This window comes from Pygocentrus nattereri, chromosome 4, assembly GCF_015220715.1.
Source record: "Pygocentrus nattereri isolate fPygNat1 chromosome 4, fPygNat1.pri, whole genome shotgun sequence".
Classification (NCBI taxonomy): domain Eukaryota; kingdom Metazoa; phylum Chordata; class Actinopteri; order Characiformes; family Serrasalmidae; genus Pygocentrus; species Pygocentrus nattereri.
The window spans coordinates 10031154-10057221 of NC_051214.1; the positions used below are offsets into that span (position 1 = coordinate 10031154).

General features: G+C 39.2%; 1 protein-coding gene across 1 annotated transcript in view; it reads right to left on the bottom strand.

The window, feature by feature from the left end:
• map3k5 (mitogen-activated protein kinase kinase kinase 5) overlaps positions 1-26068 on the bottom strand; it is a 105695-nt gene that overhangs the window by 31416 nt on the left and 48211 nt on the right. Inside the window, exons 6-14 of the mRNA XM_017697729.2 lie at positions 24720-24826; positions 20682-20852; positions 16260-16372; positions 14307-14466; positions 12507-12660; positions 10345-10452; positions 8561-8613; positions 3576-3671; positions 2327-2408 (exon numbers count right to left, since the gene is read on the bottom strand). Coding sequence (XP_017553218.2) covers positions 2327-2408; positions 3576-3671; positions 8561-8613; positions 10345-10452; positions 12507-12660; positions 14307-14466; positions 16260-16372; positions 20682-20852; positions 24720-24826 — 1044 coding nt within the window. The remainder of the gene's footprint in view (positions 1-2326; positions 2409-3575; positions 3672-8560; positions 8614-10344; positions 10453-12506; positions 12661-14306; positions 14467-16259; positions 16373-20681; positions 20853-24719; positions 24827-26068) is intronic.

Here is a 26068-nt window from a genome sequence, read left to right on the forward strand (position 1 = left end):
GGTGAACAGGTTAATTGGAAACAGGTGAATGTCATGATTGGGTATAAAGGGAGCATCCCTGAAAGGCTCAGCCATTCACAAGCAAGGACACGGTGAGGTTCACCACTTTGTGAACAACTGTGTGAGCAAATAGTCCAACAGTTTAAGAGAAACATTTCTCAATGTGCATTTCATCATCTACAGTCCATAATATCATCAAAAGATTCAGAGAATCTGAGAAATCTCTGCAAGTAAGCGGCAAGGCAGAAAACCAACACTGAATGCCTGTGACCTTCCCTCAGGTGGCACTCCATTAAAAACCGACATCATTCTGTAATGGATATTACCACATGGGCTCAGGAACACTTCAGAAAACCACTGTCAGTGAACACAGTTCTTCGCTCCATCTACAAGTGCAAGTTAAAACTCTGCCATGCAAAGTGAAATCCCTGCTTATTTCAGCAAGACAATGCCAAGCCACTTTCTGCACATGTTACAACAGCGTGGCTTCATAGTAAAAGAGTGCGGGTACTAGACTGGCCTGCCTGGAGTCCAGACCTGTCTCCCATTGAAAATGTGTGGCGCATTATGAAGCGCAAAATACAACGGAGACCCTGGACTGTTGAGCAACTGAAGTTGTACATCAAGCAAGAATGGGAAAGAATTCCACCCACAAAGCTCCAACAATTAGTGTCTTCAGATTGCGTTTTTCAAACCCACTAAAACTTTATCCATTATGCTAGCTAGCTGGCGTATTATATACAAACTATAGACTAGACCAGCCAACCATCTCAAGTTGTATAAGCACTAGTGTTACTGCATGTAGCGCATTAGATCTGACCTTTGCTGGTATTCAAAAATGAACAGAAAATAAATAAATAAATGCTTAAGGGTAATGGAGCCAAAAGAATCACTTCTTTTTCTCCACAGTTATGGGAACATTTGATGATATGCCTTGTGCCACTGCTTTCTGGTCTATCTGCTCCACAATCTACTCCACAGTTCCACGTCACCAGAATACTGACTGTGTACATCTGTTCCTAACTTCAGTATCAGTTTATAAATACAGTTCCCATCAATTTTTGCAACACAGTTCCCTGTTTCACAGTGCATTTTGAGCACTCTACCTTTATATGATTTCCCTTTGCTTCGACTTCCTTTGCTTACTCAACTTCAAGTCTTTTTTTTTTTATTTTGTTTGCTGGGTTTTGGCCTTGGACCTGTTTTGATTACTCTTTTGCTTCTCTCCATGCATTGTGTACTCCGTTTCTCATCTTTGACCTCGGCCTGTTTTTATACTATATTTTTGGCAAACCCTACTGTGATTAAAGTCAGCTCTTTTGTTTTTGTTTTCTGACTAGTTTTTGGAGCATTACAAAAATCACATTTACACATTTTCATCCTTACACCAAATGTAGCTGATCAGCCATGTTTGGTATCTGAAGTTTACTTTTTGTTTTTCCACTGGAGCTACAAAGACTAATGTAGCTAACAAGTTAAGGAAGATTACAGCCCCCCAAATAAACACAAGTACAGACAAAATTCAGATGGAAAGCTTAGGCAGTTTCAGTAAAAAGAATACATTGTAAGCCTTGAATCTCTATAAAATTTACTCTTTCTGTTGGAGTTTGTTGAACCCAGAGATCAGACTGGTAAATTGTAAACAAGATCATTCAGTGATTTCATGTGAAATGGAGTCAATGGTGGTGATAGTAACCAGATGTCTGAAGAGTTTAATGCTTCTAAATTATTATTGTTGTTCTAATTATTATTATTACTTTATGTATGTTGTGTGTTGAGATATGAACTCAGAAGACACATGTTGGTTCAACAGTCATTCTGGATAATAAGCAAAATGGCTATATTTGTGATGTAGACATTGTGACCCCTGGTTCCTATCACCACCACTGTAAAGAAATCGGAGTTGGTAAGTTCTTTGTAACAAACAATTTCACATCAAACCATTCGTAATGACTGTGATATTTTAGCAAAAAAAATTAAAAATACTAGTACATTGCAGAAAAACAGCAGCATCACCGAAACTACAAAATTTTCAATACATCCATCTATTTTGATAGACAACTACATGTCATACAGCGACAAAAACCTCAGAGATTACTTAACAGCTCTGCAAAGTTTGACATGTAATGATGTTAATATGCAGTTTGCACAATGCTAAATAGCACACTTAGCCTCCATACCTTCTAGCTACACTCACCTCACAGCTCCAGAATAAAACTATAAAACACTAACTTTTGGGAAGGACTACATATAGCATAAAAGAAAATGATGTAAATTAAACACTTCACATTTAGAATGATGCTATTTCAGTAATATGTGTGTCTACCTCTAAAGCCTCGGAATCACACTCTGCCTCATCCTGACCCCGCCACGCCTCCTCCGTCATACTGTTTACCAGCTCGCAGAACCTGCAGAGCACACACAAAGTAAAATGCACAGACACATACATATAGGTTACAGCACATTTTATATTTAATACAGAGAATTAAAATGTGCAGAAGGATCCATAATTATGCTTAAAAGTGTGCAACTTAGAAAATCAACAAAGCATGCAATTTGACAGAGTGTGGAGAGCTGTTTCAACAAACATGCAAGTATTATATTTAAAAGAGAATCTGAAGATGAGAACTTGGGCTGTGTTCACACATCAGGTAAAAATCTGATCTTTTTCTTCATATGTGACACAGTTGTGTTCTCTGTGTGGCAGTGTGAAGAGCAGAAAACACAATGAATCTGACATTTACAAGTCTCATTTGAGATGCTTTCATATGTGGTACTGAAATCCAATACCTATCCAATATGGGGCAGTGTGACTCAGTCTGAACAGCCAGATCAGAATTAATGCAACTTCTGTGTCAATCCAACTCGACAATTTTTGTACAAAATTGAAGAGACCTATCCAAAACCTTCTGTGTTTGAAGAGATTTTGAAAGAAACGACTGAACGTGGCAGAAGGGGCAGAAGGCTGCAGCGTAAAAGAACAGTTAAAAGTCTGAAAGTTAGAAAGAATCTGAGGCTGCGAGCCGTGACCGTGCCATTTTTACAGCAAGCTCAAACACAATTCTGGGTGATGAGCCCAGTTGTCAGTCAGTGAAGCTCATGATGGCTCCTGTGACCCTTGTGAAGATGAATCTGATGCTCCGGGAGCAAGTGGCGTTGTTGGCAGTCATGATTGTTTACCTCTGGATTTGCCAAATAAAGCTACATAAAGCACTGTTCTTCTGCACATGTGGGTCGGCTTAGGAGCTGATCTGTTCAGACTGATGTTGCATACAGATCACATTTAAAAGATACTGTACACAGCGAAACAAAAAAATCTGATTATGTGAGAAAATCATATTTGGGCTACTTTTACCTGCCGTAACATCCTCAAACCAAAATAGGCTTAAATGACACTCTCAGCTCTACAAGCACTTTTCCTGTTCTGCCTTTGGCCGATTTGCAAAGAAAAACAAACTATCCATTCTATTGGCCCATTCAGGAGAATATAAAGAGCAGCTGGCCTTACATCTTGAATAAATTCAGTTAGGAGGTTCTGGCATTGACAGCGATGACATACAGACACCCACACACACCTTTTGCAGTGCATCTCAGTGCAGAAGTAAATCTGGAAGTCTTCAGAGTTGTTCAATACATAGAGGAAGGAGCTGCGCTCATCAAACTTGGAAATGCTGTGATGGAGAAAGAGAGAGAGAGCGAGAGAGAGCGAGAGAGAGAGAGAGAGAGAGAGAGAGAGAGAGAGAGAGAGAGAGAGCGAGAGAGAGCGAGAGAGAGAGAGAGAGAGAGCGCGAGAGAGAGAGAGAGAGAGAGCGAGAGAGAGAGAGAGAGAGAGAGAGAGAGAGAGAGCGCGAGAGAGTTATTTATCTATAAACAACCAGCTTTATCACACACTTCTTTATGACCTGCAACTTTTTAATGCTTTCATTAAAAACATCTGTTGCAGCCTAATAAGCCACGTGTCTTTACAGGGGAATTCCACTTTTTTTTCCAAATTTTGAGCATAATTCCATAGTCGAGATGTAAATAAAGTCATTCAGACTGGTTTGAAGTAACATGCTTCATTGCAGAGAAGCTTACAGACTCAGATTTATTTATAGTGCGGGTGATAGGAACTATAGGAAATATTTACTATTTATAAGTTTTACTATCCAAAATGACCAGTGAACACTTCTTTGAAGGACTACTTTACCTTACATCCTGCATAGTATTCACAATTATTACTATTATTTATAGTGCACTTTTCATACCAGCAGCAGCTTTACAGACAAGTGATAAAGCTTAACAGTAATAAAAGAAACTATCAGTATTAATTTAAAATCATATAAAGCAATGACACAAATCAAATTAAAAAGATAAATACCAAAGAGACGCAGAATTTTAATTAAATGTGAAAATAAAGAGATGCGTTTTCAAATGTTTCTTAAAAGTGTGCACTGAGCTTGACGGTCTAATAAAAGATGGAAATTAGTTCCACAGTTTAGAAGCATTATAACTGAAAGAATCTCTACATTTTTCTGTATTTAACAAGGGTATTTACAGAAGGTCAGTATCTGGAGATCTAAGATCATGCACTGGAATACAAACAGACAGACATTCTGTGATGTAAGCAGGTCATTTAAGGTCATTTAAGAACTATCCTGAAAGATAGAGGAAGCCAGGGCAATTCTTTCAAAACATGGGTGATATTACTGCCATTATGTTTCCTGATAATATCACATAGAGGTAACATGTACAAAGAAAAAAGCAAAAACCCTACAACGGAACCTTGTGGGACTCAAGAAATGTTCAATTTCTTTATGAACTATTTTAGTGCAGTGATTACTTTAGTGGGTACTGCTAGAGGGCCGACACATTTTTCTGTTAACCATATTTTTTTTCTTTACAATAGTAGACACTTCCATATAACACAAATTGTAATTTAAAATATGACTATTATTTGCAAAAACAGAACATAATATTTAGGTCAATCTCATTCATTTTTCTGGACAAATGCCAAATTAGCTATATTTGCATTTCCACTGCAAGTCAAAGCAAAAGGTTTCTCTTTTCATTTGTATGAAATTAATCCATCGTGGATTAAGGGTTACAAAGAGGATCTTTATTCAAAAAAAGTAAAAGTCGCAAGGCTGGACCATCTACAAGTGAAACAGCCACCATATCCCAGAGAACTGCAGGAACCAAGAACAAACCAAAACCAAGAAAAACAGCTGCAAGAATCAAGCCTCATCGCGCCACAGCACAGCCAGGGCAGAATGCCTTCAGGTGACAGATATCTTTGCTCCTCAGAAAACTGGCAAACGATGTGGAAAAGTAAGAGGAGCTTGCAGAGTTTGACCACTTCATTCAGGAGCTGGAACTTTATAAGAGCTTTTGGATACAGTTCAGATGGCTGTGCCTACTTTTCAGCTGATTACGAAGATGCTAATTCCGTCCATAAGAAAGCAGAGGACAAATGAATCCTGTTACCGGCGAAAGTACAAAACTATCAAACAGACTGCTATGAAATAACACTGCATATTTGCCTTTTGAAAAACTGTCTATGGTGTGTAGGACATGATCAGTTATACGTGTCATCAAATTAATTTACTTGTGTTTGAAAATACTGCATGGAAAAACACTTCAAAATGGCAACTTTGCAGGAGAAGGCAATTTACATTGATGAAAGTTAATATTTAAAAATCTGATTCCAAGCCATTCTGGTGCATTTCTGGTGGTTCAAGTTTTTAGGATATATTTATATATCGATAAGAAAAAGACGAGGGCTTTTACAAAACTCAGCAGCAAGAGGTGGCTTGTTTTATGCTTTTTAAGCTTTTATTTTCTGGCAGAATTCAGATGCTGAATCTGTGTGAGCTACTGAATTAGCTCTGATAGCCTGCTGGTTACAGTGACAAGCCTACTATGGTTGTAAACAATGCTTAAAGTCTCTGATTAAGCTTCATACTTCATATTTTGTACAATGTGTATGCTCATACTGTCTTGAGGCATTTGGGAACAAATTTTATGGGGTATTATTGCCCCCCTACTGGTCCAGCATTCTCAACATATTTGAGTTGCTTTTGAGTTCTTGTGGATGGGATATTTTTGAAAATACTGTTGCTTTTGAAAATAGAAACACTCCAATACATGTGGATGAGGGATCAGTCCCACATGGACACTGTTTACGTCAGATACCCCAAATTTTCTCTATAGAGACACACATAGAGAACTAAGCAACAAAGGCTTCACTGTGCAACTCTTCACTCCAGGGACTTTTCTTTTGTGTATGTGTGTGTGTATGTGTGTGCGACGGGTGGTGAGAATGAGTTAGACAGCTTGAGTGTTAAACAACTGTTCATTTAGTGCCATGATGAGAGTGGGAGAGACAGAATGTGCGTCCCTGTGCACACATCTCCACTCTAAACCGGTATTGTGAGTGTGCTGGCAGTAGATGTTCCCTAGCAACCCAGGAAATGTCTTGACCAATCATGGTGCAGCAGTAAGTCAGCTGGCCTTGAAATCACTCTCTGATCAGTCCGCACTAATCCTCGCTGGACACTTGCTACTTCGCAAGAAGCCTTACTAATGATTAATGACCAGGACATCATAGAAACTCATTGCTTTAGCACACTTTACAGGGCCCATATCTGGAAAATGTAGTATGCAAACATTGTTAAAGCTTCAAAATCTACCATTTACAGCCCAGGCATGGCTTTTGTGATGTCACATTTATATTCATCTACCTATTCAGAGTGCAGTTAGCCCTGCCCACTCACGTAAAAATGAATTATGACCGTTTTTGGCTCATAAGAATGCACAAATGTCATAAGCCTCATTTTCCCTCAGAGGGAAAAATATCCAATATACAATATAAGAAAAATACAGCATATGGGTTATTCTCCATTTGAAATGGGAAACCATGTCACAAAGGTCACAGGGCTTACAAAGATGCTTAAAATATTAGTCATAGCTCGAAATAAAGGTTGGTATGTACATTTATACAGTTGACTTAAGATTAATTAATACTTTTCCCTTATGGTTTCTCTAATTATTCTTTTTTATCCTGTTTCATAATCGCTCGGCCTATGTAAAATGGCTTGCCACAAAACCAAATTTCAGAATTTGAGAAACCATTTTTAATATAAACCAGCATTTCTAAGAGGTTTAACTCAGGAATTTGTGTAAAACAGATTCATGTTTACTTTTCATATCATTAATGTTATAACTACATTTAAACAATATGTATTGTATTTAAAAAATACTTTCATCATAGCGATTTTGGTCATTGGTGTTACTGGGACTCATATTACATTTTAACACAGTATTTTCAACTATTAAACTGCTTCTCGAGGCTCATCAGAGAGGAAGCATCTCATGGCATGAAAAGGAGAGTCACACTTGCTCACTATATTTCACTAATTTATTAATAATTTTGTTTTTCAGGAAGCACATAACTTGTATGTCACTAGTGTTATATGTTTGAATGGCTGGGTATTAAAATTGATTCGTTTTGTCAAAATAATGTGTAAATAATGTATAACGTATATCATTTTATTAATTTTATTAATAAATAATTTAAATAATTTTATTAATTATTGATTTAAATATTTGCACAATGTGTCAGCCAATTCACAAAAATCCTCAGTTTTAACCAGAATGTCACTGGCGTTGTATGAATGTGGTGTAACACCAGTGACTGTGACGCCAATGACTGTAAAATTTGTTTGGAATTAAGCTCTCCTTTTTGCATATAAGATCACAGGAGTTGATGGATTTATTAAGATTATTTAGTTTTGAGATGGAGAACACATCAAATGTACAATGACCCAAATGGTCCCACATCAAATGGAGAATGACCCAAATGGTCCCACATCAAATGGAGAATGACCCAAATGGTCCTTTCAAAGTGATAGTTTAGTAAAGAAATCGCTGTTGTTACAAAAGCTTGTATCTCCAACATGGTAACTTTACAGGAGAAGGACAGAGCATACCTTACTTTTAATATAAGTCAATGGAACCAGACTTTTTTCCCCCCTCAGAACAAAACTTTGTATCTCCATTTTTGTCATTTTTCAGTTTCTGACATACTTTGAAAGTGCCCGTTGCCCTTTACATTGTGCATAATTTTTATGATAAATGAACCAAAATAAATGACCCAGAATTACTTGAAAAATGTCTGGTTCCATTAACATTAAAAGTAAAGTATGCTTTTTTTTCTTTTCCTGTAAAGTTAACATTTTGGAGATACAAGGTTTTGTTCTAACAACAGAAATAAGCAAATTTGCTTAAGATTAGATAACAACTTGACACATTTTAAGGCATGTGGGTTGTGATTTAGGCTTGCAGTTTACTAATGCTGATTGGTGGGGTACAAGCTCCCATTATCTGTTAGCCTTGAAGCTACAGAACAAAAGTAAAGAAGCAAACTTTAGACACCAAACATGTTTTAGGTGACTGACCACGTTTGGTGTCTGTGGGAAAACGGCACACATTAGATAGTCAGGCTGGAACATTCAGAGCTACTGATGGAGTAGCTGTTTCAGCACCACCTCATTTGGACTTTCAAGTCAGTGTGACTCACCTCACCCCCCGAACAGACGCTGCACTGAAATTCCACTCATGGATGCCCTTATTCTGAGAGAGAGAGAGAGAGAGAGAGAGAGAGAGAGAGAGAGAGAGAGAGAGAGAGAGAGAGAGAGAGAAAGAGAGAGAGAGAAAGAGAGAGAAAGAGAGAGAGAGAGAAAAAGTATGCTGTCATAGTGTACAAAGACATTTTAACATGTTAATACTTGATCATAAGTTTGTCGATCTGTGAGAGAGAATGAGAGACTTTTTCTTTTCTATTTTTTTCTTTCTTATTTACACAAATATATTTGATAATTAACTTTTTCTCTCTTATTATATACGGCAGACAGAGAGAGAGAGAGAGAGAGAGAGAGAGAGAGAGAGAGAGAGAGAGAGAGAGAGAGAGAGAAAAATAGAGAGAAACAGAGAAATGGAGATAGCAACAGACAGAAAAAGAAAAGGTAAAGAAGAGCTAGAGAGAAAAATAGAGAGAGACGAATGGCAAAACTGAGAGAGGAATAGAGAAACAGAGCGAGACAGAGAAAGCAACAGCAAGTGAGAAAGACAGACAGCAGGTGAGAAAGACAGACAGCAGCTGAGAAAGAGAGAGAAAGAGAAAGAGAGAGAGAGAGAGAGAGAGAGAGAGAGAGAGAGAGAGAGAGAGAGAGAGAGAGAGAGAGAGAGAGAGAGAGAGAGAGAGAGAGGCAGGACAAATGTAAGAGCAAAAGAGGGACAGTAGTACACAGGAAAAGAAAGCAGTAGCAATTGAGAGTGAGAGACAGACAGAGAGAGAGAAAGGGCAAGGCAGAGAGATAAAGACGTAAAGAAAAGAGAAAAAAAATGAGAAATAGAGAGGTAGGGAGAGAGAGAAACCGAGACAGAGAGAATGAGAGAGAGAGGGAGAGGAAAAGAAAGGGAGCGTTAGAAAGAAACAGAGATAAATAGAGCAAAACAGACAAAGAGGAAAAGAGAGAGTGATAGGGTAAGAGAAAAAAGGGTGAGAGAAAAAAGAGACCCAGCAGTCGAGAAAGGGTGAGAGAGAGAGAGAGAGACAGAAGAGAAGTGAGAGAAAGCAAAAGACAAACAGTGAGAAATAAAGGAATAGAGTGAGGGGTAAACAGAAAGAGTAGGAAATAGAGAGAGAACAGGATAAAGAAAGAGACAGAGTGACTAACCATGAGAGAGAGAGAACAGAAAGATCAAGAGAGAAAGCAGTAACACTCAAATCTAATGACTCACTAACAGGAAGCAAGAGAAACAGGACATTTATGAGACTGACCGAGGATCACAGAGTGTCTATTTCATTCAGACAGACAGACAGACAGACAGACACAGACACAATTCTAGCACAGTCCTATCAGCAGGCAACAAACTGGTCTGACCATTCAGTAATAAATCAGATGAATGCTGTCATCCAGGTGTGTACTGCAGCAAACACACATGAGCTATGACCATCATCTCACTTCGTCTTTGGAGAAACATGCCGAATACAGCACCAGTGAAAAGTTTGGACCCTCTACTCACAAAAGAACTTCCTTAATTTTAGTGTGTCCAGACTTTTAACTATGTATACTGTGAGTGAATTAATGAAGACTGAATGAATGAGTTAATTAGTGAGTGAATGATTGACAGAGTGAGTGAGTGAGTGAGTGAGTGAGTGAGTGAGTGAGTGAGTGAGTGAGTGAGTGAGTGAGTGGTTGACAGAACAAATAAACATTCAAATGGGTGATAATGAGTGTGTAAAATTGTGTCATGAATCAGTGACAGGACAAATGAATGAATGAATGAACGAACACTCACTTTGTCATCAGGAGCCACATGCCAAATGGACAACGTGTGCTCTTCTGCATCGTTGTTGATCGTCAAGTAAGACGGCTGGTAGACTTTAGTCGGCTCCAGTATCAAAACCTGCCATAATCACAAATATCCAAAGATAATCCTAATTTTTTATTATGATAATCCTGAATGTTTATTATTAATACATCACTTGCAAACACTGTCAACAAAACATATTCACACATTCAAAATTGTGGAACCATTTCAGATAAATGTCCCTCAACATAAAATTGTGAAGACTTTGGATATCCTACCATCTTCAGTGAATTCAGAGATTCAGAGAATCTGGAGAACTCCCTACATGCAAGGGTCAAGGCCTATGGTCAATATGTGATGTTCATGATCATTGGGCCCTCAGGCAGCACTGCATTAAAACCAGGCATGATTCTGTACTGAAAATCACTGCATGGGCTCAGGAACACGTCTAGAAATTTGTGAGCACAGTTCACCATGCAATCCACAAATGAGCTGCATTATGCAAAGAAGAAACCATATATAAACAGGATCCAGAAATGCCGCCAACATCTCTGGGGCCAAGCTCGTTTAAAATGGACTGAGGCGAAGTTGAAAAGTGTCCTGTGGTCCACTGAATCAAACTTTGAAATTCTTTTTGGAAATAATGGACACTGTGACCTCCAAGCATGTTATTAGCATATAGTTCAAAAGCCAGCATCCATGATGGTATAGGGAGCATTAATGCACATGGCATAGGTGTCTTGCACATCTGTAAAGGCAGCATTAATGCTCAACAAAATATACAGCTTTTGACAACATATGCTCCATCCAGACACCATCTTTTTCAGGAAAGGCCTTGCAAGAGGATGCTAAACATACTGCATCCATCACAACAGCATGGCTTCGCAGAAGAAGAGGCCGGGTGCTGAACTGACCTGCCTGCAGTCCACATCTTTCGCCAATAAAAAACATTTGGAGCATCATGAAACAAACAAAAAAAAATAAAAAATCACAAAAAAAAGAAGACCCAGGACTGATGTGTAGCTAGAATACTGCATCAGACAAGAATGGGACAACATTCCTCTCCCAAAACTCCAGCAATTGGTGTTGAGGAGAGGAGATGCTTCACAGTGATGGATACGGCCGTGTCCCAACTTTTTTGAGATGCGTTGCTGCCATCAAGTTCTAAATGAGTTGATGTTTTTCGTGAAATGGTAAAATGTCTCACTTTCAACATCTGATGTGTTCTATGTTCTACTGTGAATTAAATGTGGGTCTATGAAATTTGTATATCAGTGTATTCTGTTTTTATTTCCATTTATTTCCATTTTACACAACGTCCCAACTTTTCTGGAATTGGGGTTGCATTTATAAAACACTTTCAAAATGCCAGCTTTTGCCAAAAGTGCTGTACAATCCAGTAAAACAATTCGAGTTACAGTAGCCAAGATGTGATGTAAGAAGAAACAGTCTCTAAATCATTAAAAGTGAAAGAACAGGTTTTAAGGTAGGAGTGGTTTGGAGCTGAAAGACTGCCTTTTGCCTTTTTAAACAATGCCGATATGTTTTTTTAAAGTGAAATTTATGCAGTATAGTTCAACAGACAGACACCACCCTTTGGATTATTTATTTCCAGCTAAAACAGTCCACTGTGAGAAGACAACTCAATGCTGTGGGTCTGAAAGGATGTATAGCTGAGAATAAGTTGCTACTGAAAAGGGAAAATAGACAAAAAAGAAGAAGAATTTGCACTAAAGCACCAAGACTGTAAATCTGAGATGTGAAGTGGTTTTATGGACTGATGAGTCTTAATGTGTTTGGGATTATTTGGATCATGAGAACCAAAAATTGCAACCAGGTTCTAAGACTGAACTTTGCAGGTTTTTGCAGATTTCTTTGAAAAAACTGAAAGCAAGTCTCCCAAAAAGAATGGATGATGTAATAAAAGGGTGGACACTTTATATTATATATTCAAAATATATTTTATTTAGTTGATGAGGCTAAATATGTTTTCTGCTTTTTTTAGACACTGAAAAAATGACTTGTATTTAATGGCTGCTTTGTAAATAAATAAATGAAAGGGTGGCTCTGACTTTGCACATGTTGTATATAATACAGTATATATCACAGTATTACATGTACGTGTTGTGTGACAGAGTGTGTGTTCGTACAGGAAAGCGGACAGAAGACACGTCCTTTTTAGTGGCCTCCACCATGAAGTCCATCCAGAAGTCCATGAGCTCCTGTTTGGTCCCCGGCGGCTCAGAGCAAGGCTTTTTAAAGTGTTGATAAATTAGAATGGTCTCAACCAATGAACAGAGGTACCTGAAAAACACATGTATGTTGGTCTTAATGTCCTTGTGAGGACATCTGTATTACTCTAGCCAAGAAATACTATAACTACACCTAACCCTAACCTTATTAACTGAAAGGTAATCTTTCTGCTCTCTTAGTTGTACTCAAAATAAATTTGTGGTGAAAAAAAAAAGCATATTTTCAAGTAAAAATCAGCAAACATGTACACATCATGTTGTCTCATCACTGTGAGGACATTTGGTCCATATAGGGTTAGTAACACAACTACTCATTCAGAGAAAGTCCTAAATCGTCAGGAAACATTTCGTATTTGCCTTACATAAGCATCATAATCAGCATTAGGATTAGCTCTATTTGTTCTGAATGGGTGCTCATAGAAATGTATGGCATATCAGAAGCAAGAATTTCTGTGTGCTTATCTTTGCTTGTGGGTGTGTTCCAGCAGCGCATGCATATGTGTTTGTGCACTGAACTGTTGACATATATGATCACTGTAGCATATATGCATATACACTCACCGACCACTTTATTAGGTACACCTTGCTATTAAAAGATCGGACCCCCTTTTGCCTTCAGCACTGCCTTAATTCTTCGTGGCATACTTTCAACAAGGTGATGGAAAGATTTTGGTCCATACTGACATGATAGCATCACGCAGTTGCTGCAGATTTTTTCGGCTGCATCTTTTTTGCATCTACGATGCAAATCTCCCGTTCCACCACATCCCAAAGGTGCTCTGTTGGATTGAGATCTGGTGACTGTGGAGGCCATTGGAGTACAGTCAACTCATTGTTATGTTCAAGAAACCAGTTTGAGATGATATGAGCTTTGTGACATGGTGCATTATCCTGCTGGAAGTAGCCGTCAGAACATAGGTACACTGTGGTCATAAAGGGGTGGACATGGTCAGCAACAATACTCAGGTAGGCTGTGGCATTTAAACAATGCTCAGTTGGTACTAAGGGGCCCAAAGTGTGCCAAGAAAATATCCCCCACACCATTACACCACCACCCCCAGCCTGAACCGTTGATACAACGCAGGATGGATCCAGTTTCCTGTTCTTAGCTGATAGGAGTGGCACCCGGTGTGGTCTTCTGCTGCTGTAGCCAATCGTCTTCAAGGTTCGACGTGTTGTGCATTCAGAGATGGTAGTGTGCATTCCTTGGTTGTAACAAGTGGTTATTTGAGTTACTGTTTCCTTTCTATCATCTGGATCAGTCTGCCCAGTCTCCTCTGACCTCTCACATCAACAAGGCATTTTCCTCCACACAACTGCCGCTCACTGGATATTTCCTCTTTTTCGGACCGTTCTCTGTAAACCCTAGAGATGGTCGTGCGTGAAAATCCCAGTAGATCAGCAGTTTCTGAAATACTCAGACCAGCCCGTCTGGTACCAACAACCACGCCACGTTCAAAGTCACTTAAATCACCTTTCTTCCCCGTTCTGACGCTCGGTTTGCACTTCAGCAAGTTGTCTTGACCACCTCTACATGCCTAAATGCATTGAGTTGCAGACGTGTGATTGGCTGATTAGCTATTTGTGTCAACAAATAAAGTGGCCGGTGAGTGTATATAGCATCTTTACAGGACTGTGGCATATCTAGAAGGTTTTACCAAATATTGTGTATAAATGCATATGTGTAAGTAAAAGTACCAGACTGGAGCTTTAAGTTTGAAGAGCTTTTCAGACGCCTGTATGACACGCATGTTGTCGCAGGCCAGTATGCTGGCTCCCAGGAAGAACCCCACGTCCCAGTAACTCTGCAGCTTATCCAGACTGCCCTTCTTCCCCAGCAGACTGCTCAGCTTCACACCTACAACACACATTTATACAAAATGACCGATATGCATTATATACATGTGAGTATCTACATGTAACATTAATAATTCAAAAGAAAATATGTGAAAAAAAACAGGACTTTTCAAATCTGGAGTTCAAATTAGTTTTAAAAAGTCACTATAAGCTAACACTGCATATTTTGTTTGCCCCCTTTTACCCTGTTCTTCAATTTTTATGACCCCCACAGGTAAGCACATTTATGTAAATAATGTAATTATATGTCATATATGAAATATCAACTATATGAGGTAAAACCCCCCAATGACCAGATGAAAATGTTAAACATATAAAAAAGAAGAATACACATTGCTGACTACTCCAAACCTACACACTTAAGAGTATTACTCTAAAAAGCCAGGTCTAGTTCCACACTGCATAATTTACACATTAGTTTCACAACAGATAGCATTACACCACAAGAGGCTACACTGTGCCTAATAACACCCCTAACCGTGGTAAAATCACAGTAACACACAGCCTCACGTGGTGTATTGATTCTAAGATAATATACAGCTGAGTGTGGCTCAGCCTAGCAGATTTTAGAACTGAAACTGCCTGTTTTATAATTAATAACTTATAGTAATTACTAATTAATAAGTCGAAAGATTAACTGCTGAACAATATGCCTGCATTTTATAAGTGGTTAACCACCAACTAAACACATACACACCCACAGTTACTGAGTACTCAACCTCTTTCTATTTTCCTGGACTTAACTTCTGTTTACATATTTATCTATTCTTCCCCGTCCCACGTTTAGTTTCTCTCCTTGGCTTTCCAACCCATGTTTGCGCTTGGAGGCCACGTTAAGGTGCTCAAACATGATGTTTGATATTAGTCATTCCGCTAGCTGATCACCGGCTTCCAAATTGCCTCCTGCTACACTGCTCGTGTAAACGAAAGCAGTTTGACATAGAGCAGCACAAAACATCATCCACACTGCTGCCTGCAATAACCCAGCTCCTAAAGCATACATGCACCGCAGATACATACAGATATGCACTCACACTGAAGCAGAAGCAGGCTGTCTGTTTCCTCATGTTCTGGACTCAGTATAAATTATGCACAAGGCACTGTTCTTCTCATTTTTAACACTTTCTTGCTCTTGCATTTCTAGGGGGCAATGCTTTGTTCCCAGGTGTCTTAATTCGCCCAGTAACATTTGTAGGAAAGTGTCCTATGTTTCTAGGGCCCAATGTTCCCTCAATGAACCTGTGTGGTTGGTTAGTGTAGTGGCTAACACCTTTGCCTTCTACACTGTAGACTGGGGTTCAATCCCCGACCAGGGCAAGCACCCTACACTATACCAATAAGGGTCCTTGGGCAAGACTCCTAACACCACCTTGGCCTACCTGTGTAAAATGATCAAATTGTAAGTCGCTCTGGATAAGAGCGTCAGCCAAATGCCATAAATGTAAATGTTTCAGCCTCATGTTGCCTCAATCTTAATTTCTCAACATTAAAAATCAGATTAATTGGTAACGTCTTACAGAAACTACATGTACAAAAAGCTTGAAAGATGGCATAATCATTAGCAGTACAGTAGCATTTGCAATTACATGTACTTTAGGGGTCATGCTACTCAGCGAAGTATCCAAAAACAGGCTGAAGTTTTGTTTCATGGAAACTGATAAAGGGTTAAAAACAAAAGTAGAATGGACTGTTTATGTCTCACTTTGCATGGACTTTTGCATTTGAACTGTCACAATCAGGAGCAAGCCAGAGAGAAGCCTACAAAAGGAAGTGCACCTCTGGCCTGATACATACCCACTTTACGCAGCTCAAAGGAAGAGTCGAATTGGTGGCCAGCAGCCAGCAAAAGCACAGCGTAGTTTATGCCAGAGTGAAGAGTAGGCTCTGATTCAAATCCTCTCCGGAACCTGCAAGGGGTGGAGAAAGGAAGATATAGAGTTAGAGAGAGAGAGAGAGAGAGAGAGAGAGAGAGAGAGAGAGAGAGAGAGAGAGAGAGAGAGAGAGAGAGAGAGAGAGGGCAAAGAAAGCTCAATGATAATCATGCAAATGTTAGGGCTTTAGATCTCTGACCTCAACATTCAATTTTATCATGTTTCTCAAGGAAATGACTCAGTGTATCATGACATTTTAAATGTTATCATGATTTGGTTTCTGAGTAGGATTATTTTGCAAGCTATGAAAATATAAGCGGTGTTTGGAATACATATTAAGGGTACGGAGATCAACTACCTGTACTCAGACCAAGTTACATTTTGTAAACGAGGACAGTTACTTTTAAAAACTTTAGGAGAATACTTTTAGAATAGTTACTAATTAAATTAAACAGCATACAATGTTCAAAAGAAACACCATTATTTTATTAATTTTTTTATTAACTCTCAAATATGTTCCTTGAACTTGAATACAAAAGGGGACCTAAATTAAGGGCTTCTTTACAAGCAGTGAATTTCCTACTGAAGCCTGAATAGACTGATAAATCAATGTGATCTGTCACGGTTGGCTCCTCCCACTACTCCATGTGCTCCTTTTTTTTTTTAAATCTTCCATGTGCGTTTGTTTTGGTTTTAGTCCTGCCCCCTGTTTGGTTACTCCGCCCCTGATCGTTTTCACCTGACCCTCGTTATCCCTGTGTATTTAAGCCCTGTGTTTGTTTCTTGTGTTTGCCGGTCTTTGTTTGTTGTTTGATTCTCTGTTTGCTGTGTTTATTCTGGTTTATGTCATTGTCTGCCCCCCCCAATCTTTCCGTGTTGGCTCTATGACCCCGGACTGTCTTGACTATGACCCTGGATTTGCCCTTAATAAATCTTGCTTATCTCAGCGTATGCGTCTGCCTCCTCGCTCCACGTTACATGATTAGTTATTAATATCAGAGTTACTGAGCTCTACTAAAGCCTGAGTAGACTGATAAATCAATGTGATGATCAGATATTAATCTGTGTTACTGAGCTCTGCTAAAGCCTGAGTAGACTGATAAATCAATGTGATGATCAGATATTAATCTCAGTGTTACTGAGCTCTGCTAAAGCCTGAGTAGACTGATAAATCAATGTGATGATCAGTTATTAATCTCAGAGTTCCTGATCTCTTTCTAAGGCATTGTTCAAACTGAGTGATAAAACAGCATTAATTTTGTACTGTAAGGCTCAGGAAATTCTGAAGTGAAGCAAGTGGTGAGGAAGAAAAAAAGACTTTTTTCAGAACCTCATTTGAATGAGAAGCACATTTTACATAAACAGTTTTAACAAAATAAACACATTAAGAAAACTGCCAACAAGTAACAGCAAGGAACAACATGAATTAATTTAAAAAAGTGCCCTAACAAGATGTATTCAAAATGTATTCTAAGTACATTACTTTTCATGTACTGTAATGAAACACATTACTGTATACATTTAGGACAAAATCTTTGATCCACATCTATAAACAAAAAGCCAAATAAACACAGTCATAAACACAGTCTGCCAGACCAGCACTAGGCCAGCATAAACCAGCTGAGACCAGCATGTAATACTGCTCTGTGCTGTTTTCTTCACAGTGGCCAGCACTGGCTCTTTTATTTCCTATACCTATCCTCCCCACCAAACTCATCTCCTTTTCCACTGTTCCTGAAAAAACAGAACAGACCAACAGGCACTCCATGCTGGCCTAAGCTGGTCTAAGCAACACACAAAAAAAGGAGGTTCTTCAAGGGTTCTTTAGTAAAGGTAATGATTCGATTCAGAACACTGAGGCTTAATTTCATGCTTAAATGGTGAAATGGTGAAACAGATTTTCAGCTTGATGGAGACTGTGTTGTATATGGTTCTATATAGTACTAAAAAGAGTTCTGCAATTGCTACAATGTAAAGCTTGTAACAAAAGAATAACCCTATTTGGTTCTATATCGAACTATTTTCAAAAAGGTTCTATGCAGAACCATGTACAACACATTTTTCTTCAATCTGAATAACCATTTCACCTTGCTAAAAACATTTAAGCCTAGATTATAAATGTCATGGTTCTAAACAGAACCACTGCCTTTACTAAAGCATCTTTGAGTTTGGAGTTGGTGGTTGCTGGTCTAGTGCTGCTCAGTTACTCGACGTTTCACTCTGAGACATGAGCTTTTAACCTCAAAATGAGTGTAATTTCAATTTCAACATCTGGAACCTAGCCTGTGCCACTTCTGGTCTGCTAACTAAGCTATAATTAACATGCTACAGCTCCAGACACCACAAAACAGGTTTGATTTAGGCTTCCTCACTCCAACACCAGTCACTTGACTCTTCAGTCTCAGGCATGAGTTTATATCATCTACACGTCAAACAATCACAATCAAACTGCAGTGTGTGGTACTGTTTGGTTCTTTAGCCGTCTAGCTATGCTAACGTTAGCTTTAACATGCTTAAATGCAGATTTCTTTACCTCCAAAACTAGTTACATGACTTCATTTATTATCATCTAAACTTCTAAACTGTCAAAGCTTTAGTTAACCTGAATCGAACCTGTTCTGTGGTGAGCAGAGCTGCTCTCATGATAGCTGAGCTAATGCTAACCAGGTGCTCTATGCTACAGCACTGTAACATTTACCCTTGTAAATGTTGCCCAATTCTATGAACTTTTTATACAGAACAAACATTACTATAACAATAGTCTTTTATAATTTATATTTAATAAATGGCCAATAATTTAATTTTAAAAGACTGCAGACTTTCTTGAAAGTACACTGCTCAAAAAATAAAGGGAACACTTAAACAACACAATATAACTCCAAGTAAATCAAACTTCTGTGAAATCAAACTGTCCACTTAGGAAGCAACACTGATCAATTACACATTGCTGTTGTGCAAATGGAACAGACAACAGGTGGAAATCATTGGCAATTAGCAAGACACACTCAATAAAGGAGTGGTTCTGCAGGTGGGGACCACAGACCACTTCTCAGTACCTTTCTGCTTTCTGGCTCATGTTTTGGTCACGTTTGAATGTTGGTGGTGCTTTCACACTTATGGTAGCATGAGACGGACTCTACAACCCACACAAGTGGCCCTGTGCTCTTCACAGATGAAAGCAGGTTCACACTGAGCACATGTGACAGACGGAGTCTGGAGACGCCGTGGAGAGCGATCTGCTGCCTGCAACATCCTTCAGCATGACCGGTTTGGCAGTGGGTCAGTAATGGTGTGGGGTGGCATTTCTTTGGAGGGCCACACAGCCCTCCATGTGCTCGCCAGAGGTAGCCTGACTGCCATTAGGTACCGAGATGAGATCCTCAGACCATATGCCTTGTGAGACCATATGCTGGTGTGGTTGGCCCTGGGTTCCTCCTAATGCAGGACAATGCTAGACCTCATGTGGCTGGATTGTGTCAGCAGTTCCTGCAAGATGAAGGCATTGAAGCTATGGACTGGCCCGCCCGTTCCCCAGACCTGAATCCGATTGAGCACATCATCTTTAGTCCAGGTCCGGGAGGAGATTCCTCAGGAGACCACCTCATCAGGAGCAAGCCCAGGCATTGTAGGGAGGTCATACAGGCATGTGGAGGCCACACACAATACTGAGCCTCATTTTGACTTGTTTTAAGGACATCACATCAAAGTTGGATCAGCCTGTCGTGTGTTTTTCCACTTTAATTTTGTGTGTGACTCCAAATCCAGGCCTCCACTGGTTAATAACTTTGATTTCCATTGATGATTTTTGTGTGATTTTGTTGTCAGCACATTCAACTTTGTACAGAACAAAGTATTCAATGAGAATATTTCATTCATTCAGATCTAGGATGTGTTATTTGAGTGTTCCCTTTATTTTTTTGAGCAGTGTACTTTTATTCAGATCGATGCACCACAATGTATTTTTAGCCTATCATTGCTGTCAGAAGAAAAACTTCTATCTCCATTTTTGATGTTTTCCAGTTGTTGACATAATTTGAAAATGCCTGTTGCCCTTTACACTGTATGTAAATTCCATGATGAATGAACTAAAAGAAATTACCCAAAATGACTTGGAAAAAATTCTGGTTCCACTGACTTACATTAAAAGTAAAGCTGTTTTTTTCCTTCTCCTGTAAAGGAGATACAAGGTTTTACTCCAACAGCAGCGATATATTGCTTGATGATACAAATTTCTCTTTTCTTAAGGACTCTTTCAATACTATCACAATGGGACTATCATGGCCAGTTACTATGACTTTCTGTGGTCACCAGGAACTTTGTAAAAGCAAACCGTATGTGTGCTCACCACTGTATGCTGCTGTCTCTGCTCTCAGTGTCAGCGAAGTGCGAGTCCAGGAACTTGTCCTTATAGATCCGTCCCACCAGACAGTAAATATCAGAGGCTACCTGCTCCTCACTCTCCACCAGCGGCAGCATGATGTCCAGAGCCTTCTGTCGATCACCTGGCTGATTTCTCCTGCAGAGAGAGACAGAGAGAAGTGAAACAGACAAAAGGTGAGTGAGAAAAACAGATAAGAAGACAGGGAAAGAAAGAAAGAAAGAAAGAAAGAAAGAAAGAAAGAAAGAAAGAAAGAAAGAAAGAAAGAAAGAAAGAAAGAAAGAAAGAAAGAAAGAAAGAAAGAAAGAAAGAAAGAAAGAAAGAAAGAAAGAAAGAAAGAAAGAAAGAGAAAGAAAGAAAGAAAGAAAGAAAGAGAAAGAAAGAAAGAAAGAAAGAAAGAAAGAAAGAAAGAAAGAAAGAAAGAAAGAAAGAAAGAAAGAAAGAAAGAGATATTTGTTCCATTTTGAAAATGGAAAAATCAAATGTTTCATCTATAAAAGTTTATTTCTTTCCCATCAAGTGTTACATTTCATCTTACATTGACCCAAACTGACCCTTACACAGGTCAGGGTTCACTCAAAGGTAAAGTGTGAGGGAGTCCTGAGACCCGGCCCCACACACAGCAGCCATGCTGAATAATGTGGTTTTCAGCCAAATGAAGCAGAGATAGAGTGATGTCATCCATCACTTATTCCAAACCTGCTGATCTGATACAAGCCTAAAGAATGTACTCCAGTCTTCAGCACAGGCAACACAAGACAGGGAGGGAGAGAGAGAGACCATAGTCTGGCCATAGAAATAGGCAGATATACAAAATCCTGGCTGCTTCGAGAGAGAAGACTGTGGAAGCGATGGGGTCAAGACAGAGCTGCACTTCCTCTTTCACTGCAAAAAATCCAAACGGCTGATGTGTTTTATTTCTCTATTTTCGTTTATGCTATCATTCATTCTATAATAGTTATTAATTATTATCAAGAAAATGCTCTCCTTCCAGGACACAGAGAAGATCATTCATGCTTTTGTATCATCACGACTTGATTATTGCAATGCACTATTTACATGTCTTAGTCAAGGGGCAATGGCACGGCTGCAGCTGGTTCAGAATGCAGCTGCCCGGGTACTTACCGGGACTAAAAGAAGGGAGCATATTACCCCTGTACTGGCATCTCTGCATTGGTTGCCTGTTGTTTTTAGAATTCAGTTAAAAATTTTGGTTTTAACATACCAGGCGGTGCACGGTGATGTGCCAAAATATATTTCAGAATTATTATCGCCGTATCCTAGTACCAGATCACTTAGGTCATCTAGTCAGGGGCTCTTAGTGGTCCCTAGGACAAAACGGAAACGAAAGGGAGATTGTGCTTTTTCTGTGTATGCCCCCAAGTTGTGGAATGCTCTGCCTTTGGATGTTAGACTAGTTGAATCAAAGGACATTTTTAAAGGAAGACTCAAGACGCATCTCTATTCATTAGCTTTTGGTCACAGGTGATGCTTTTGTTATTTATTGGATAGTGCTGCATTGTTTTTATGGTTTTATGTCAGTTTTATGTTGTTTATGAATGTAGCTGTACTGTTTTTATAGTTATATTTATCTGTTTTGTTTTATCATTCTATTTTTAGTACTTGTTGTTTGTGAAGCACTTTATAGCTGTGCTTAGAAAAGTGCTATATAAATAAATGTTTACTTACTTACTTACTATTAATTCTATAAAGTATGTTCAGAAGTTTACATGCTCTGGCAACACTGTACTTCTAAAATCCTTTGATTTTAGAATTGAGAGAGAGAGAGAGAGAGAGAGAGAGAGAGAGAGAGAGAGAGAGAGAGAGAGAGAGAGAGAGAGAGAGAAGGAAAGAATGTGTGCATTTGTTAGAGTAAGAGAGAGAGTGAGAGAATGAGAGAGAGTGAGAGAGCGAGAGCGAGAGAAAGTATGTGTGTGTTTCTGAGAGTAAGAGCGAGAGAGAGAGGGGGGTGTGTTTATGAGAGTGAGAGCAAGAGCGAGAGAGAGCGAACGCAAGAGCATGAGAGAAAGCGAGAGAATGTGAGAGAATGTGAGAGAGCGAGAGAGAGAGCGAGAGAGAGCGAGAGAGAGAGAGAGAGCGAGAGAGAGCGAGAGAGAGCGAGAGAGAGCGAGAGAGAGCGAGAGAGAGCGAGAGAGAGAGAGAGAGAGCGAGAGATCAGGCAGCCTAAGGATCAGGCTGCTGGATTAGAGTGCTGTTTGCTTTTGTAAGATTAACCCAATTACTTCATGAAATCTCTCTCTTTCTCTCTCTCTCTGTTCAGGCCTACTTGTTGGTTATTGTGCCTATAAACTAGGTCTTGATAAAAACCATGCAGCCTCTATAAAAGGTCCACAGACATGTGCACAAGTTCAGACGTCAGCCTTTATTTAATTTCCAGTAAAAACAGCCAGAAAGCATAGTGTTGCACCGATACCGATACAGTATTAGTATCAGTCCCGGTGCTGGCACTTAAATGCAATATCAGTATCGGTGATGGGAATACCGATAGATACCGACACCACAAAGCAGTTTCTTGCAACCCATAACTTCAATCATGTCAGAAAAAACACTGCAAGTCACTGATAGTGACAGTACCGAAGATGCAGCACAAGTGAACAAGATGCACGCAAGACACAAAAGGTATGAATGTATCAGGGACCGGTATATAAAAAAAAAAAAGTAGTATCACTGGATCTCTAAGCACAGCTTAATAATTTTCAGGAGAGATTGCTGAATAGGTTAATATATTAAATAATACATTAGCGTAAGAAAGGGAAAACACAAAAGAAGGACGTCTTTAAAACTAAAATTCCTAAATTTATTAAAAGACACAGAGAAAAAGGGACTCCTAACAACCTGGTGGACCAACAAAACTGTTTCAGATCTGAAAACATCCACATATGTATCTGTCCACCCTTCCACTGTGGGAGGACAGCTCAGTGCTATGAGCCTGAAAGGGTGTGTAGCTGTCAAGAAGCTCTTACTGTGAAAAGGAAACTTTACAGAGCTGCTGGTGTTCTCAAAACTGGCCACACTAGAGTCCAGTCAACTTCACTTAATGTGTTTGGGATTACATGGATGCAACCAACTTCTGAGACTGAAATTTGGAGGTGTGGAAAAGTATCCTTACAGTTTTAGTAAAAACAACTGAAAGCAAGTCCAGCCAACGAACGAATGACAGTGACATACATAAAATCATAGTCACTGGCTTGTGAGTGGGCAGGTGGAGGGTAAATATTATTAAAATATTAAAAGGCCAATCAGATGCCCTGAATTACTTAGGAGCCACTGGGTTTAATTAAGCTTATGCATTAAAACACCCACCGCTCCCTAATTGGTAGGGCACTACTGAGGTTTGCTCTGAGGCTGGCTCCACCACTGAGCCCCAACACACCTACAAACACTATAGCTAGTTTAGCTCACTCCAGCCAATCTAATACCCTCATTCTAAAACTAACTCTACTGCTTCATTTGCTACCGTAAAACTGCATCACTGTGAGTTTGTGCTTTTTTTTTTTTTTTTTTTTTTACATCTCTTCTGATGCACATATGAGTCACTTGATGCTTCTGGCTCAGAGGCAGGAACATAATAAAATGTCCCTTGGGTGACAACTAGCAGAGAATTTAACGTTCCTGCGACAGTCCTGATGAATCCCCTGGCCGTCAAAAAAAAAAAAACAACATCTTATCTCATACGGCCAACGAGCACAATTAAATCTCTCAAAACAGGAAGCTATGCTTCAGCTGTTGATGCTCTAATAGAGGAAACTGCTACAATATGTTTGGGAAAACACACAAGAGTCTGAGAAAAGTAAAAAATAGCAGTCCATGATTCCGAATAGCATGATTCTGAATAGCCAGCCATGAGGGCATTACTATTAAAGATGCGTGCCATGCATCATTACTGTTGAAAGTAAAACACACATATGCATAAATTTAGCATATTCACACCTTGTCAGTCTTGCTAAAGTGTCAAAGCAAAACAAAAAAACTCTCCATACTTACCTGTTCAGAGCAAAAGCATAGTGGAACTGTACATGGGGATGGGCCACAGGGTCAAATGTTGGGAGCTTTTCTAGAGTTTCCACCAGCTTTATAATTGATTCATAATCCTGCAATGAAATAAAGAAACTAATTAATAAACAAATCATTAGAAGTTGCACAGAAATTACACTTCAGTACAGCACATTAGCTTTATCTGGACTGCAAGTTCATTTTTATTTAATATTATCTTTATCTGTGTTGTATAATCTCTGAAAGTGTTGTAGTAACTTATTTCATTGTTAAGGTTTGGTTGAAAACACACAGGTTAAATAGTATGTGTGTTACACTACCATACAAAATAAATTTAACCCAAGAAAACCAACAATGCAGCAGTACTAGTGCTATATTCATAATATTTAATAATCTAGCTTCTCAAGTCCAGCTCCAGTCAATAACGTATGGCCTTTAGTTCTTAAACACTGTTTTAGAAGCAGCAGTAGCCTGTCAATTCATATCCAACACCTTGCATTATTAATGAAACCCTTCTGCATTATACTCTTAATTTACTGCACAGCATGTGAACACTAATAGCAAGGTAAATTATTCAGTCAACCTTTATCATTTGTTGTTGTTGTTGTTATTAATTGATGAGCAATGAGGCAGGAGGTGGAGAAAACGCAGAAGTGTTGATGGAAGGGCATCAAGGAAAGATTCAAGTGTAGGGGTCAACATGTGGTCAATGTAATAGATTTTTAATGGTTATACATATAATAATAATAATAATAATAATAATAATAATAATAACAACAACAACAACAACAACAAGATAAGTGACCCCTTATTAGTGCCACAACAAGGAAATCTTACCTCTGCATTTAACCCATCCATGCAAACACCACATGCACACTAGTGAACGCACACACACTAGAGGGAGCACACTTGCAGAAGTGGGCAGACCTATCCATGGTGCCCAGGGAGCAGTTGGGGGTTAGCCGCCTTACTCAAGGGCACTTCAGCCATGTGCTGGCAGCTCAGGGGATTAAACTGGTGACCAGGACTGGTTCCCTAACCTCCAGCCCACAATGGTTTTCGTCGACCCAGATGGGACTCAAACCCACAATCCCCAGCTCCGGAGGCTGATACCTTATCCATTTGGCAACTGAGTCAATAAAATAATTATCTGCATGCTTATGCCAACCAGCCACTTAACTGAGTACACCTATCTACACTCACTGTCCATTTTGTCAGCTCCTCTGACCATACAGGTGCACTGTGTAGTTCTAAATATACAGACTGTAGTCCATCTGTTTCTCTGCATACCTTGTTAGCCCCCTTTCACCCTCTCCTTAAATGGTCAGGACCCTGAAATG